At 44.9% G+C, this 17,182-nt stretch overlaps 1 protein-coding gene across 1 annotated transcript; it reads left to right on the top strand.

The window, feature by feature from the left end:
* Positions 1 to 2,004: 2,004 nt before the first annotated feature.
* Positions 2,005 to 14,760, top strand: MBOAT4 (membrane bound O-acyltransferase domain containing 4). The gene is made up of 3 exons (XM_009455134.5): positions 2,005 to 2,187; positions 7,860 to 8,084; positions 13,717 to 14,760. Exons 1-3 carry the CDS (start codon positions 2,069 to 2,071, stop codon positions 14,678 to 14,680), a joined length of 1,308 nt encoding a protein of 435 aa, XP_009453409.5. The 5' UTR covers positions 2,005 to 2,068; the 3' UTR covers positions 14,681 to 14,760.
* The last annotated feature ends 2,422 nt before the right edge of the window (positions 14,761 to 17,182 follow it).

The raw sequence follows: 17,182 nt of genomic DNA, 5'->3' as shown, positions 1-17,182 counted from the left end.
TATGCCATGCTTTTACATGCTTTATCTGATTTTCATAACAGTTCTGTTGAGACAGGCATAATTATGTCTAGTTTTAAGGTGAAGCTTAGTCCCAGAGAGGTGATGTGACTTGCTCAAAGTTCCCCAATCAATAAGATTCTTTTGGATTTTCTTCTCTGTGCAGAGCAGTCTCTGATATGTTTGGGTCTATGTCCCCACCCAAATCTCATCCCCACTTATAATCCCCACGTATTGAGGAAGGGAAGTGACTGGGTTATGGGAACGGTTTCCCCATGCTGTTCTCGTGATCATTCTCACATGATAGTTCTCATGAGATCTGGTGGTTTTATAAATGGTGTTTTTTTCCTGCGCTCTTACTTCTCTTTCCTGTCACCTTGTGAAGAAGGTACTTGCTTCTCCTTTGCCTTCCACCATGACTGTAAGTTTCCAGAGGCCTCTCCAGCCATGCAGAACTGTGAGTCAATTAAACCTCTTTCCTTTATAAATTACCAGTCTTGGGTAGTTCTTTATAGCAGTGTGAAAATGGACGAATACAGTCTCTCACTAAAAGATGGTCCTTGCCCTGAAGATGCTCATGTCAGATGTTCCTGTCCTTTATTGACAACTTGCTCATGCAAGTGCCTTTGGAGAGGCAAAACAACTGATCAGGGACAGCCCTGGAATGCCCTGGGCTCAGGAGATGGATGGCTACTAGCCAAGAGATGTCTTGCCTCTAGGAAGTCTCTTCTGTATTACTTGTCAAGAAAAGAGTCTCTTGAAATGTTTCCCCTCTACACTTTGATATCCTCAAAACCTTTTTTTTTTTTTTCCAAGACGGAGTTTCACTCTTGTAGCCCAGGCTGGAGTGCAGCGGCATGATCTCAGCTCACTGCAATCTCTGCCCCCTGGGTTCAAGTGATTCTCCTGCCTCAGCCTCCTGAGTAGCTGGGATTACAGGTGTCCACCACCATGCCCAGCTAAATTTTTGCATTTTTCATAGAGGCAGGATTTCACATGTTGGCCAGGCTAGTCTTGAACTCCTGACCTCAGATGATCCACCCACCTCGCCTTCCCAAAGTGCTAGGATTACAGGCATGAGCCACTGCAGCCAGCCTCCTCAAAATCTTTTAAACAAATATTTACTGGGTATATAGTATGTATTCAGCAGTGTTCTATGTGCTAGGGATATAATAATCTACAAAACAAAGTCTTTCCCTTGTAGAGCTCATGTTGTAAAGGGGGCAGGAAAATGAATTGAGAAATAGATACATAAGAGGTACTGATACGAAAAAAAAGTAGCATAAGGAGGAGAGTTGTGGTGAGGAAGGGGAATCTTGGTTTTTGCCTTAAGAACCTGCCTCCAGCTGGGTGCAGTTCCTTATGCCTATAATCTCAGCACTTTGGGAGGCTGAGGCAGGAGGATCGCTTGACACCAGGAGTTTGAGATCAGCCTGGCCAACATGGCAAAACCCCATCTCTACAAAAAAAATACAAAAATTAGCTGGGCATGATGGCACATGCCTGTAGCCCCAGCTTCTCAGGAGGCTGAGGTGGGAGGATCACTTGAGCTGGGGAGATAGAGGTTGCAGTGAGCCAAGGTTGTGCCACTGTACTCCAGCCTGGGTGACAGAGCCAGACCCTATCTCAAAAAAAGAAAAAGAAAAGAACCTGCTTCCCTTCCTCCTGGTCACATACTTGTTTCCCCTTTTCAGTCCACAGAGTTGTCTGTCCACAGTTGGGAAATGAGATTTTTCATTAACTTAGTGAAGAAAATATGACAGCATGATGACTGGAAAGGTAAATAGTATACTATGTCAATGAAACAAAACCACACTTCCAAAAGCAATGTTTTTAGTGCATGTCATGATTAATGTTACACCAAAATGTGTTTTGGTTTCCATAGTGCAGTTCCTCAATCAGAAAGCCAGTTTTTATTCTGCTTATCTCCAGAGATTTTGTTTGCCTTTTGCTCACCCTAGCCCCGCTAAACCAGATAAAAAGACCAGAGACAGCCTGGTTGAGATTACTCTTGGAGGAAGGCATCAGTTAAGGACACTGGAAAAGACAGGCTCTTTTGTTCTGGTTCCTAATGGAGTGGCTTCGGCTGTTCTTTCTCCATCCTGTATCATTTTACCAGGGGGCTGCATTTCCCTTTGCACTTCTCTTCAATTATCTCTGCATCATGGATTCATTCTCCACTCGTGCCAGGTAGGCTGGATGGCTATTTTTACTTTTACATCCAGAAATACTATAGTGACTGGGTGTGGTGGCTCACGCCTGTAATCCCTGCACTTTGGGAGGCTGAGGCTGGCAGATCACTTGAGGCCAGGGGTTTGAGAACTGCCTGGCCAACATAGCGAAACCCTGTCTCTAATGCAAATACAAAAAAAATTAGCTGGGCATGGTGGCTCATGCCTGTAGTTCCAGCTCCTCGGGAGGGAGGCAGGAGACCTGCTTAAGCCCAGGAGGTGGAGGTTGCAGTGAGCCGAGATGGCGCCAATGCACTCCAGCCTGGGCAATGGAGCAAGCCTCTATCTAAAAAAAAAAAAAAAAAAAAAAAAAATTCAGAAATACTATAGTAGGGCAAAAAGCAGAGTAGGCTGCAGATGTGAAGATTACAATATATTAATTACACTTGTTTTTAACTTACTCTCACTGTCACTGATTATTGATTGTTTGATAATGAATACGTATAATAGAGTAAAACTAAACTGGAAATTCACATCCTTCCTGCACTGACGTAAGGTTTGCTGGGTTCACGTTAAATGGCAGATGGATGAAAATAAACTCTCAGGAGAGATGGTTGTTGCGATGGTACAGGAATTCTCCAAATGGATACATCTCTGTCAACCATGGATCTCAGATATTCTTGAATAGTCCTAATTTTATGGAATTTTATCATTTTCAATCAAATTAAATTTTATATGAAGTTACATCAGTCTAAGTTTTATTATAACTAAATGTGATTTTTAAAGTGCCTTTATATGAATTCTCAGAGAAATGAGTCAAAATGAATCTTGTCAGATAACCTATATGATAATTTGAAGTTCAAAAATTATTGTCACTAGAGATGTGATGACTTGATTGTAATGATTTTTTAAATATCAAATAACCTCAACACATTAGAAACAGCACCTATTTTTTTAGATTGCTCATATAAGATTTTATTTTTTTAACATAGTCAAAGACAAGAACTTAACTGAGCATAGAACAGAAATGGTGAGTGTACTGTTAACATGGCTACATGATTTTCTGTTAAATTGAAAAGTCGCAAATACATTTTTTGTTTTATTTATTTATATATATTTTTGGAGACAGAGTCTCTCTCTGTCACCCAAGCTGGAGTGCAGTGGCATGATCTCGGCTCATTGCAACCTCCACCTCCTGGATTCAAGGGATTCTTCTGCCTCAGCCTCCCCAGTGGCTGGGACTATAGGTGCACACCACCATGCCCAGCTAATTTGAAATACATTTTAAAAAATAATTCCAACTTTTATTTTAGATTCAAGAGGTACATGTGTAGGTTTGTTACATGGGTATATTGTGTGATGCTGAGCATTGGGGTATGATTGATCCCATCACCCAGGTAGTGAGCACAGTACCCAAGAGTTAGTTTTTCAACCCTTTTTCCCTGACAGTCCCTATTTTTAACAAGGTTTTGTGGAATGTCCTTTTGTAAAGTGAAAATCTGTTGCCAAAGGGCCACTTCCTAATAATTCACTTATTTTGGGAATTAGGATTTTTATATATTGGGATTCTTAAATAAAATATAGCTGTATCTCACGATCAGTTAGGATTGTGGAATTTGATTAAACAATGGTATGATCACGTGTTCACAACTGTCTCATGGCCCTTAACTTCACTTATGGAGATTGGAGTTGGGGGACAGCTGTAAAGAAGTTTCCTTTTGAGAAAGATTCTCAAAACAATAAAGCAACATGAGTGCAAAAATAAGGATTAATCCTCATCGAGTTATCTTAGGGTGAAGATTGCTCAGTTTCTGGCCGGATGCAGTGGCTCACACCTGTAATCCCAGTAACTGGGAGGCAGAGGCAAGTGGATAGCTTGAGCCCAGGAGTTTGAGACCTGCCCGGGCAACATGACAAAATCCCTGTCTCTACAAAAAGTACAAAAAATTAGCCAAGTGTGGTGGTACATGCCTGTAGTCCCGGCTACTTAGGAGCCTGAGGCAGGAGGATCCCTTGAGCCCAAGAGGTTGAGGTTGTAGTAAGTCGTGATTATGCCACTGCACTCCAGCCTGGGCAGCAGGGACAGACTCTGTCAAAAAAATTAAAATAAAATAAAAAAGACTTCTCACTTTGGATTCAGCCTGTTGAGTCTTGACTCCCTCACCTAACTAAGTGTCCTTGTGTATGTCAATATACTTCACCCAAATGCCCTCTTCTTATCTGTAAAACAGAAAACATAATGCCTATCTCATGGGGTTATTTTAAGTATTAAATAAATATATTTCTCGTAAAGGGTTATTAGCACTATGCCTAGAATGAAATAAGCAATCGCTAAGTCACACATTCTACATTTTCCATGTACAGATAATTTAATGTTTATAAATCTCCTAGGGGAGTTGCCTGTGGGTGGGAGGGTTGCTGTGTAAAGGATAAATGTTCCCCGTTTTGTTTTCCCATAGCAGGGAAGTGAAGGCTTGGACCACAATGTTAACTGGGGTGTTGAGGGGGGAAGTCACCCCAAGCATAGGCTCAAAGAGAAGCACAGGAATGGCCCAGGCTTTTGAGTCATAGATGCTCTCACACTGAGACAACGCTCTCCCGCAAGAAAAAAAGTGGTTCTTGCTAACCTGTACTTGGCACTGTGCCCGGAGCCGTGACACACATTTGCCTTGCAATGGTGTTTCCTGGTTCTGAGCTGGTAGAGAAATCCTAGGCTTCTTTGAATCGCTTTCCCAGTGAGTCAAAAGGACCAGTGAGTCCTTTTTTCTTTTCTTTTCTTTTCTCTTTTCTTTTTGAAACGGAGTCTCTCTCTGTCACCCAGGCTGGAATGCAGCAGTGCGATCTCAGCTCACTGCAACCTCTGCCTCCTGAGCTCAAGCGATTCTCCTGCCTCAGCCTCCCGAGTAGCTGGGATTACTGGGGCCCACCACCCCACCCTACTACTTTTTTTAGTATTTTTAGTAGAGACAGGGTTTCACCATGTTAGCCAGGCTGGCCTTGAACTCCTGACTTCAAGTGATCTGCCTGCCTCAGCCTCCCAAAGTGCTGGGATTACAAGCATGAGCCACCACGCCCGGCTATTCCACACTTTTTCTGACTCCTTCATTCAGCTTTATTAACTAGGCACCAATTAAAAAACAAGCCTCCATATAATGCAGAAGGAAGAACCAAGTGTGCATAATGTGAAGCTTCCCAGGCCTCTGCAGATCCGCATCTCCTTGGCTTCTGAGAGAGGCATGATTCACAAACCATTTCATCAATGTGGGTATTTTACAACATTAAAAAAACACTGGCCAGGCACCCTGGCTCATGCCTGTAATCCCAGGACTTTGAGAAGCTGAGGCAGGAGGATTGCATGAGTCTGGGAGTTCAAGACCAGCCTGGGCAACATGGCAAATCCCCATCTCTACAAAAAATATAAAAAAAAATTAGCCGGGTATGGTGGTGCGTGTCGATAGTCTCAGCTACTAGGGAGGCTGAGGTGGGAGGATTTCTTGAGCCGGGGGGGTCAAGGCTGCAGTGAGTCATGATCGTGCCACTGCACTCCAGCCTGGGCAACAGGGACCCTGTCTCAAAAACAAGACAAAACACTGCTGTTTTCCTCCCTGGCCACCTGAAAATTGGCCACTATCATGAAAGACACAGCAGCTACCCATTCAAAGGAGTTCTTAATCAACTGACAACTTTGGTGGAAACATACGGTCGTGGTCATCCTTCACTCTGGGAAGGCAACAGTAATAAGAAAGAAATTTGGGAAAAACTAGCCAAAATGTACAAGATCTCATGGACATGATATATAAGATGGAGATCGTCTTTGTATTTAGATTCTGACCCCATTTTGTTGTAGCAAGATAACTGGCATGATTTATGATTCCCTGGATTATGTAAAGAAAAGTGAACCCAAGCATAAACTTGCAAGACATAGCCCAGATGAGAGAAAAAGACCTCAAGAAAACAGCAAAAGGAATGCAAGGACAGAATGAAGAAAGTCAGGGGGCCCCAAAAGCCAGTGTTGGTGCTGACAAAAAAGAGTCCAGATTCTGCAATGGCCGGGCGCGATGGCTTACGCCTGTAACCCCAGCATTTTGGGAGGCTGAGGTGGGCGGATCACCTTAGGTACAGTGTCTAAGACTGTACCAGGAGTTCAAGACAGCGTCTAAGACTGAGGCCAGGAGTTAGAGACCAGCCTGGCCAACATGGCAAAACCCATCTCTACTAAAAATACAAAAATTAGCCAGGCATGGTGGCAGATGCCTGTAATCCCAGCTACTCTGGAGGCTGAGGCAGGAGAATTGCTTGAACCCGGGAGACAGAGGGTGCAGTGAGCAACATCGTGCCACTGCACTCCAGTCCGGGCAACAGAGCGAGACTCTGTCTAAAAAAAAAAAGAAAAAAAAAGATTCTGCAATGACTTCATCTGCGGTGATTGTGCAGATTTTTCGTGACAGGATATAATCAACTGTAACAACTTTTTGGGTTTTTTTAGAGACAAGATTTTGCACTGTTACCCAAGCTGGAGTGTAATGGTGTCATCATCGCTCAAGTGCAGCCTCTAACTCATGGGCTCAAGTGATCCTCCCACCTCAGACTCCTGAGTAGCTAGGACTACAGGTGTGCCACCATGCATGGCTATTAAACAAATTTTTTTTGTAGAGATGGGATCTTGCTATATTGCCCAGGCTGGTCTCAAACTCTGGCCTCAAGTGATCTTCCCTCCTTGGCCTCCCAAAGTGCTGAGATTACAGGTGTGAGCCACTGTGCCTGGCCTAAACTTTAATAAGTATAAACTTTAATAAAACAAAACAAAATCCTAACTCATAAGATCTTAAAGTGCAGTAGTAAGGATGAAGGGTGGATATAAAGATTTTTCTGAGTTTTCACTTTTCGAAGGGAAGTGTTGAGTCTCCTTTCTCTGTCAGCCTCTGGAATGCTTCCGGGTAGCACGACCCTGTGAAAAGGAAGGTACTTGTCTTGAGAGGATGCCTAGGGCGCTCTTCTAGATCCTTGACACTAGGTTCACAGCACTTTTCAGTCAGATGACGTACCAGGAGATTTCAAAGATGTCCTTGCTAGCCAGACTTCCAGGACGGTCAGGGGCAGGCGGTGGAATACCTTGGGAGGGAATCGCTTGAATGGAGGGCATCAAAGAGAGAGGTTCCAGGGCCACTAAGGCAGGAATTGAGATTTGTCTCCAGGCCAGGGGGGTGGCTCATGCCTGCAATTGTAGGATTTTGGGAGGCCGAGGGAGGAGGATCGCTTGAGGCCAAGAGTTTGAGACTGGGCGACACACCAAGACCCCATCTCTAAAAAAATAAAAAGCTAACCAGGCATGGTGGTGCATGCCTGTAGTCCCTCCCAGGTGGGAGGATCACTTGAGTCCAGGAGGTCAAGGCTGTGGTGAGCCATGATTGCAACTCTATACTCACCCTGGGTGACAGAGAGAGACCCTGTCTCAAAAAAAAAAAAAAAAGATTTGTCTCCAAGGTGGAAATTTACAAATTTACCCTGGCTCTTTCTCCCGTGATTCTTTTCTTCTGAAGAACAAAAGGAAGGCCCCAGAGTGCAAACAGCACGGCTACTTTAGGTGTTGTGTGGGGCCTACCAGATCGGGTTCCCTGGAGTGACATCTGCAGTAATTCCTTTGCTGTGCGGTTCTAAGTCATTCTCCCCAAGGTGTCCCTTCTCTTTCAGGTACCTCTTTCTCCTGGCTGGAGGAGGTGCCCTGGCCGTGGCTGCCATGGGTTCCTACGCTGTGCTCGTCTTCACCCCTGCTGTCTGCGCCGTGGCTCTCCTCTGTTCCCTGGCCCCTCAGCAAGTCCACAGGTGGACCTTCTGCTTTCAGATGAGCTGGCAGACCTTGTGTCACCTAGGTCTGCACTACACTGAGTATTATCTGCATGAGCCTCCTTCTGTGAGGTAAGCAGCCTGTTCGTTGGTCATGCTCAGCCCACCTACAGTTTGCTTGCACCACGGTGGTAGCAGAGAGAACCTGGGTGTTGGGTTGGAGTCCTAATTTTTCCACATTTGACCAGTGTGACCTTGAGCAAGTCATTTTACCTCTTTCAGACTCATTTCTTTTTCTGGAAAAGATATGGGGCTAACAATACTGTGTTGCAAGATTGTTGTGAATGTTAGTGTAACCGCCCAGTGGGTTCACCTTCTCCACTGCCTAGACAAACAGGGGAATTGCAGTAAAGAAAGAGTAATTCACAGAGAGCTGGCTGTGCGGGAGACAGGCCAGTTTTATTATTACTCCAAGCTTTGGGGTAATCATAATCAGTTTCCCTGAGCACTTGGGGATCTGAGTTTTTAAGGGTAATTTGGTGGGTAGGGGGAGGCCAGTGAGTTGAGAGTGCTGCTTGGTTGGGTTGGAGATGAAATCATAGGGAGTCAGAACAGTCTTCTTGCACTGAGTCAGCTCCTGGGTGGGGGCCACAAGATAAGACGAGCCAGTTTATCGATCTGGGTAGTACCAGCTGATCCGTCAAGGGCAAGGTCTGCAAAATATCTCAAGCACTGATGTTAGGCCTTAGAATAGTAATGTTATCCCCAGGAGCAATTGGAGGAGTGTCAGAATCTTGTCATCTCCAGCTGCATGACTCCTAAACCATAATTTCTAATCTTTCGGCTAATTTGTTAATCCTACAAAGGCAGTCTAGTTTCCAGGCAAGAAGGGGGTTTGTTTTGGGAAAGGTCTGTGATTGTCTTTGTTTTAAACTGTAAGCTATTAACTAAGTTCCTCCCAAAATGAGTCCCAGGAATGAACAAGGACAGCTTGGAGGTTAGAAGCAAGATGGAGTTGGTTAGGTCAGACTTCTTTCACTGTCTCAGTTATAATTTTGCAATGGCAGTTTCATTAGAATGAATATAAATGTGATTTTGTGACTAATCATCGCTGCCACGTGTTGCCTACATGGTGCAGTGTCTGGCACTGAGCAGTAGTTGTCATTGTGCCTGAGAGGGAGGGCAAAGCAGGAATCCTAGAGCCCACAGAGCAGGCCTGCCCAGAAGTGACTCAGCACTGTCTGCCAGCCTCAGCACGGGTTGAGTGGACACTCTGCTTGCAGGTAACAATCTTCTCATGGCGGCTGCTGGGAGAGGCAGCTGCTGTGTCAGTGTTTCTCTTCCTTCAGACTCAGCTGTTCCCATCTTGCTGAAGAAGGGTAGGCACCCCATCTAGAAAACAGAAATCAAGAGCTAATTACAGTCTAGAGAAGTGTTGTCATGAATCAGCAAGATCCCTGAGATGAGGGGAAACATTGCTTTGTGATCTGGAGATCTCATGTTCCTGGCTCTCTCTGGTGATCACAATTGGCTTCAGGGTCACCTGGAGCACAGAGGCTGTGATGCTCCAGGCGGTCACCTATCTGATTCTAGCCTGCGGTTGGTTCACTTGCTTTGCCATCCTCCTGACTATACCTAGAAATTTTTTTTGTTTTAATTTTCCTGTAAAGACTATTTTCAGCCAGGCACAGTGGCTCACTCCTGTAATCCCAACACTTTGGGAGGCCGAGGCAGGCAGATCACTTGAGGCCAGGAGTTCAAGACCAGCCTGGCCAACATGGCAAAACCCCGTCTCTGCTAAAAATACAAAAATTAGCTGGGCATAGTGGCGGATGCCTGGAATCCCAGCTACTCGGGAGGCTGAGACAGGAGATCGCATCACTGCACTCCAGCCTGGGTGACAGGGAGACACTGTCTCAAAAAAAAAAAAAAAAAAGTTAGGGGGGAGAGACTATTTTCACCAAAGGCTTCAGGTTGGCTGCTCTAAGGAAAAGGCAAGATGGCAGGTGGGTGGGGCGTAGGAAGTACCAAATGGGATGGAGTGAATCAGGATTTCAGTAGGGAGCTGGGGCCTGATGGGGCTGGGAGGGCAAGTTGAACAGGATCTGGCTGGATGCGAGGCAGGCTGGAGCAGACCTGGAATGGGGGGCTCTGCTAGTCGGGCAGGGCTGCTGCCATCACACAGTGCCACAGACTGGGTGGCTCAAACAACAGAAATTCATTTCCTCACAGTTCTGGAGGCTGGAAGTCACTGATGATGACGTCAGCAGGGCTGGGTTCTTCTGAGGCCATTCTCGTGGCTTGCGGGTGGCAGTGTCCCTGTATGTCCGCGTGATGGTCACTCCTCTCTCTGTGCATGTGTCTGTGTCCTAATTGTCTGTTCTCATAAGGACTCTGTGCATATTGGATTAGCGCCCATCCTAATGACCTCATTTAACCTTAATCACATCTTTAAAGACCCTAACTCCATATACAGTCACATTCTGAGGTACTGGGGTTAGACCATAAGCACAGGAATTCTGGGGGCACATTTGGTCCATAATAGAGAGTGAATGAGCAGGGTTTGGTGGCATTTGGAGGCTACCTTGCTTTCAGTGAGAATCAGTCAAGTGATGGGGTCAGTTTTTCTTAAATCTTCAGACACATGGATAGAAACAGCAGCAGTTAGAAGACTGTTGTTTTCTCTCCACAGGACAGCATTTCTGATTGTAGTGTGTGTCATTGTAATTTTCTTTCCTTTTTTTTTTTTTTTTTTTTTGAGACAAGGTCTCACTCTGTTGCCCAGGCTGGAGCACAGTGGCATGCTCATGGCTCACTGCAGCCTCGACCTCCTGGGCTCAAGCAATCCTCCCACCTCAGCCTCCTCAGTAGCTGGGACCACAGGCATGCACCACCACATCGGGCTAATTTTCATATTTTTTATAGAAACGGGGTTTTGCCATGTTGCCCAGGCTGGTCTCAAACTCCTGGGCTCAAGTGATCAGCCCACCTCACCTCAGCCTCCCAAAGTGCTGGGATTACAGGTGTGAGCCATTGTGCCCAGCCTAATTTTCATTCATTGTTCTCCTCAATAATCTTGCCAGCGGGATCTTTGATGGTGAAGCAGTAAGAGCTCAGGTGATTGGTTAAGACCATATTTCAAACTGCTAATGGCTCAGCACACATTGTGATCTATTCCTCAGTACAAATCCCACATTAGGCAAAGTCCTACAGCCAGGGCCTGGTTCGTATTTAAAATCTTCAGCTTCCTATCTTTTCTTCACTACCGAGTTTTTATTTCCTCTACGGCAAATTTCTCCCAAGTCTCTGATCCTAATCTTTGTAGGCCTTTCTTGGAAATATTATAATCAACATTTCCCACAATGTTCCTCATCATTCTCTTATTTTCATCTCTAATGTTTAATTTCCCCATTTACGTGATCCTGCCTGATGTCACCCTAAATAACAAATAGAAAGAGTCTCCCTAAAAGAAAATGATGGGGCCGGGCGCAGTGGCTCACGCCTATAATCCCAGCCCTTTGGGAGGCTGAGATGGGTGGATCACTTGAGGCCAGGAGTTTGAGACCAGCCAGGCCAACATAGTGAAACCCCATCTCTACAAAAAAAAAAAAAAAACCCCACAAAAATTAACTAGGCGTGGTAGCGCATGTCTGAAGTTCCAGCTTCTCAGGAGGGAGAGGTGGGAGGATCACTTGAGTCTGGGAGGCAGAGGTTGCAGTGAGCCAGGATGGTGCCACTGCACTCCAGCCTGGGCGACAGAGTGAGACCGTGTCTCAGGAAAAACAAAACAAGAGAAAAGAAAAGAAAAAAGAAAAGGATGCTTATGGCTGGGAGCAGTGGCTCACACCTGTAATCCTAGCACTTTGGGAGGCCGAGGCGGGCGGATGACCTGAGATGAGGAGTTCAAGACCAGCCTGGCAGACATGGCGAAACCCTGTCTCTACTAAAAATACAAAAATTAGCTGGGCGTGGTGGCGTGCACCTGTAATTCCAGCTACTCAGGAGGCTGAGGCAGGAGAATCGCTTGAAGCCAGGAGGCAGCAGAGGTTGCAGTGGGCGGCTGAGATCGCGCCACTGCACTCCAGCCTGGGCCATAGAGTGAGACTCTGTCTCCAAAAAAATAAAAAAAGAAAATGATACTTATTTAGGAATTGGGCATTATAGTGGGAATATGTGTGCCATCGTATGTGTATTCAGGTAGGTAAAGGAAGACAAAGTTTTTGTTTGTTTTTTTTATTTTGTTTTTTTGAGATGCAGTCTCACTCTATCACCAGGCTGGAATGCAGTGACACAATCTCGGCTCACTGCAACCTCCGCCTCCCAGGTTCCAGTGACTCTCCTGCCTCAGCCTCCCGAGTAGCTAGGACTACAGGTGTGCACCACCACACCCAGCTAATTTTTGTATTTTTAGTAGAAACGAGGTTTCACCATATCAGCCAGGATGGTCTCGATCTCTTGACCTCGTGATCCACCTGCCTCGGCCTCCCAAAGTGCTGGGATTACAGGCGTGAGCCACCACACCCAGCTGGTAAGAGAAAGTTTTTTAAGAGAAAAATAAGGAGCATTACATAATTGTTTTGAAATCATTATCTTTGAGTACAGGCTCAATGACAAGGGTGATGCCAGTCTGTGGTTGGGCAGGAAGTGGCTGGGCAGGTGACCTCACAAAAGTATTTTTTTGTATAGGGTTGCAATGGTTGTTATGCAAGGTTGTGGTTTTTGCAGTCTTTTGTGGTAGTTTTTGTTATCAGACATACAAGCATTGAGAACCCTCTCTTCATACCTTTTCCTGGCTCTGTTTGTCAGAAGTGTTTTGTTTTGTTTTGCTTTTTAACACAAGTGACTTCATTTTCTTTTCTCTTTCTTTCTTTTTTTTTTTTTTGAGACAGGGTCTCACTTAGATGCATAGGCTGGAGTGCAGTGGTGCAATCATAGCTCACTGCAGCCTTGAACTCCTGGGCTCAAGGGTTCCACTCACGTCAGCCTCCCAAAGTGATGGGACCCACTGCACCCAGCCATGATTCCATTTTTATTCCCACAACTTTCAAATTGGAGTATTGTGTGGTTCTGAATTAATTCAAGAATCTTCAGCTGTTAAAGTAAAATTTCCCAGGCAAATTCTCCTATTCAGGATGGAAGATTTCAGGATGGAAGATGGGATGGATCTCTGAGATCCCTGGGAAGCTTCTCAAGTTGAACATGTGTGTAAATGTGTGCATCTAACCTTTTCTTTAAAACAAACAAAAAATATATATGCAAATATACACACATATTCATACAGATATACATATGCTTATTTATAAAACACACATGATCATTACAAAAAATTCAAACAACGCAAAAAGTGAAAGATTTTTTATGCTAATTTCATTCCCTAGAGGTAACTATTCTTAAAAGTATGGGGTATATTAGTCTAGACTTAAGCTCCACTGTATACTTAAGATCTATAAATATTGCCAGGGGCGGTGGCTCATGCCTGTAATCCCAGCACTCTGGGAGGCCGAGACAGGCAGATTGCTTAAGCCCAGGAGTTTCAGATCAGCCTGGGCAACATAGTGAGACCCCATGTCTATAAAAAAATAAATAAATAAGATTGATTTATTTTATTTTAAGATTTATTTTGTGTGGGGTCCTGCAGGCCATGAGATTAATCTTAGCTGTACAGACCTATCTATTTCCTGTGAGATCATGTATGACAGACTGGAATAAGAGAGAGAGAATAAATACAGAGTGTTTTTATGTTCTTTAAAAAATTATCTTGCAGGTTCTGCATCACTCTTTCTTCTCTCATGCTCTTGACCCAGAGGGTCACGTCCCTCTCTCTGGACATTTGTGAGGGGAAAGTGGAGGCAGCATCTGGAGGCTTCAGGAGCAGGAGCTCTTTGTCTGAGCATGTGTGTAAGGCACTGCCCTATTTCAGCTACTTGCTCTTTTTCCCTGCTCTCCTGGGAGGCTCTCTGTGCTCCTTCCAGCGATTTCAGGCTCGTGTTCAAGGGTCCAGTGCTTTGCATCCCAGACACTCTTTCTGGGCTCTGAGCTGGAGGTGTCTGCAGATTCTTGGACTAGAATGCCTAAACGTGGCAGTGAGCAGGGTGGTGGATGCAGGAGCGGGACTGACTGATTGCCAGCAATTCGAGTGCATCTATGTCGTGTGGACCACAGCTGGGCTTTTCAAGCTCACCTACTACTCCCACTGGATCCTGGACGACTCCCTCCTCCACGCAGCGGGCTTTGGGCCTGAGCTTGGTCAGAGCCCTGGAGAGGAGGGATATGTCCCCGATGCAGACATCTGGACCCTGGAAAGAACCCACAGGATATCTGTGTTCGCAAGAAAGTGGAACCAAAGCACAGCCCGATGGCTCCGACGGCTTGTATTCCAGCACAGCAGGGCTTGGCCGTTGTTGCAGACATTTGCCTTCTCTGCCTGGTGGCATGGACTCCATCCAGGACAGGTGTTTGGTTTCGTTTGCTGGGCCGTGATGGTGGAAGCTGACTACCTGATTCACTCCTTTGCCAATGAGTTTATCAGATCCTGGCCGATGAGGCTGTTCTATAGAACCCTCACCTGGGCCCACACCCAGTTGATCATTGCCTACATCATGCTGGCTGTGGAGGTCAGGAGCCTCTCCTCTCTCTGGTTGCTCTGTAATTCGTACAACAGTGTCTTTCCCATGGTGTACTGTATTCTGCTTTTGCTATTGGTGAAGAGAAAGCACAAATGTAACTGACATCTTTCCCTGGCTTTCAGCTTAAACACCCAGGAAACATTTTAGAAAGTGCCAGATGATGCATCGATAATGCATACATTTGAACTTTTCCATAATAAAATGTTTTCTAAAGTTTTGGATGGATATACCCAGTGACTTGCAGTAGGAATTTGTGTATCTACTTTAGCAAGCTATTCTGCTGGTACTGAGGATACAAAAAGGAAAAAGATGTGGTTTCTTCCCTTAAGGTTTACAGTCTAGATGTGGAAGCAAAGATTAAGTAAAGTGATACATAAAAACACAAGGTGCTATGAACCAGATGGCAAACGCTCTATATATAGACACCCCAAAATTGAATGTTCAGTTGACCCACCTGATCCTGGAATGGGAACTTTAGCAACACAAAACCAAAACAAAACCTAACTCATTATCATATTGGTTTGTTATGTGGACTACAGACTTATATCCATTATTAGGTTTGAACTTTTTTTTCTAAATTTGGAAATTTAGGCCAGGTGCAGTGGCTCATAACTGTAATCCCAGCACTTTGCAATGCTGAGGTGGAAGGATTGCTTGAGGCCCAGAGTTTGAGACCAGGTTGGGCAACATAGCAAGACTTTGTCTCAAAATATATATATGTGTATATATATATACACACACACACACACACACACACACACATATATATATATATGTATATTTGGGTGGACATGGTGTATGCACCTAAAGACCTAGCTCCTCTGGAGGCTGAGAAGGATCTCTTGAGCCCAGGAGTTCGAGGCTGCAGTGAGCTGCGATTGTGCCACTGCACCCCAGCCTGGTTGACAGAGGGAGACCCCATCTGCTAAAAAAATTTTTTGGGCCAGGCGTTGTGGCTCACACCTGTAATCCCAGCACTTTGGGAGGCCGAGACGGGTGGATCACAAGGTCATGGGATCACAAGGTCAGCAGTTCAAGACCAGCCTGGCCAATATGGTGAAACCCCGTCTCTTCTAAAAATACAAAAATTAGCCGGGCGTGGTGGTGGGCGCCTATAGTCCCAGCTACTTGGGAGGCTGAGGCAGGAGAATCGCTTGAATCCAGGGTGTGGAGGTTGTAGTAAGCCGAGATCACACCACTACACTCCAGCCTGGGTGACAGAGCAAGATTCCACCTCAAAAAAAAACAAATTTTTTTTTTTTGAAAATTTGAAAAAAAAATTGTCCTTAAAATAAATGGCTGATATTATTCCCAGGTATATGTTAATAAGTAAAAACCCACATGATAACTATTTACATAATTGTTAAATACACAGCTGACTCATAAACATGTCTTACAAAGAGATCAATAACAGGAAGTAAACACTATTTTAATATGACTTTGAGGGTGGGTTTGATTCTTTTTTTCTTGGCATATCCTAAATAATTCCCTCTGTTTCTTCCTGTTAGGATTTAATATACACAAGAGAAAGGTTTCAGGACTTCTAAATTATGCAGTAGCAATGTCATTTAACTAGCACTTACAAATTACTGCCACATCTGCAGGTCACCTGTACTGTTATGTAATTACCATTTCTCTTTAGTCAACTTTAATTCAACTTACTTATAAAACTTACCCTCCTTCTAAGCAATGGCAGTGATGAAAATTGGGTTTGGTGTGCTAATTCTATTTTACTCCAGTACTCACTAAAAGAAATACATGCTTGTTCAAATAAAAAAAAACAAACTTTGTATTTGTGTTCTGTGTAAAACCATCTGCTTATCTAGGGTGACATCTATCCCACCATACAAAACACTGTACAGGTATCTCAGCTTGTTGAGTATTCCAAACCAATCCTTCTCATCGTTTTCAAAATGTAAAATTGCAAATAAGCTTTTTGATATGGTTTGGGTTTCATGTTGAATTGTAATCCCCAGTGTCGGAAGAGGGGCCTGGTGGGAGGTGATTAAATCATGGGGGTGGATTTCCCCCTTGCTGTTCTCATAATAGTGAGTGAGTTTTCACATGATCTGGTTGTTTATAAAAGTGCGTAACGCCTTCCCGCTCTTTCTCTTCCTCCTGCTCCAGCCACGTAAAACGTGCCTCCTGCCTCTTCACCTTCTGCCACGATTTTAAGTTTCCTGAAACCTCCCCAGCCATGCTTCCTGTATAGCCTGTAAAACTGTGAGCCAATTAAACCTCTTTTCTTTATTAATTACCCAGTCTCAGGTAGTTCTTTGTGTGTGTGTGTGTGTGTGTGTGTGTGTGTGTGACAGGGTCTCACTCTGTCACCCAGGCTGGAGTGCAGTGGTGTGCAGTGGTATGATCTCAGCTCATTGCAACCTCTGCCTCCTAGGTTCAAGCGATTCTCCTGCCTCACCCTTCCAAGTAGCTGGGACTACGGGCACATGCCACCACACCCAGCTAATTTTTGTATTTTTAGTAGAGACAGGGTTTCACCATGTTGGCCAGGCTAGTTTTGAACTCCTGACCTCAAGTGATCCGTCCACCTTGGCCTCCTGAAGTGCTGGGATCACAGGTGTGAGTCACCGCTCCCGGCCTCAG

This window comes from Pan troglodytes, chromosome 7, assembly GCF_028858775.2.
Source record: "Pan troglodytes isolate AG18354 chromosome 7, NHGRI_mPanTro3-v2.0_pri, whole genome shotgun sequence".
NCBI classification, from domain to species: Eukaryota; Metazoa; Chordata; class Mammalia; order Primates; family Hominidae; genus Pan; species Pan troglodytes.
Note: the sequence above shows the minus strand (reverse complement) of the source record. Positions and strands in the feature narration are given on the sequence as shown.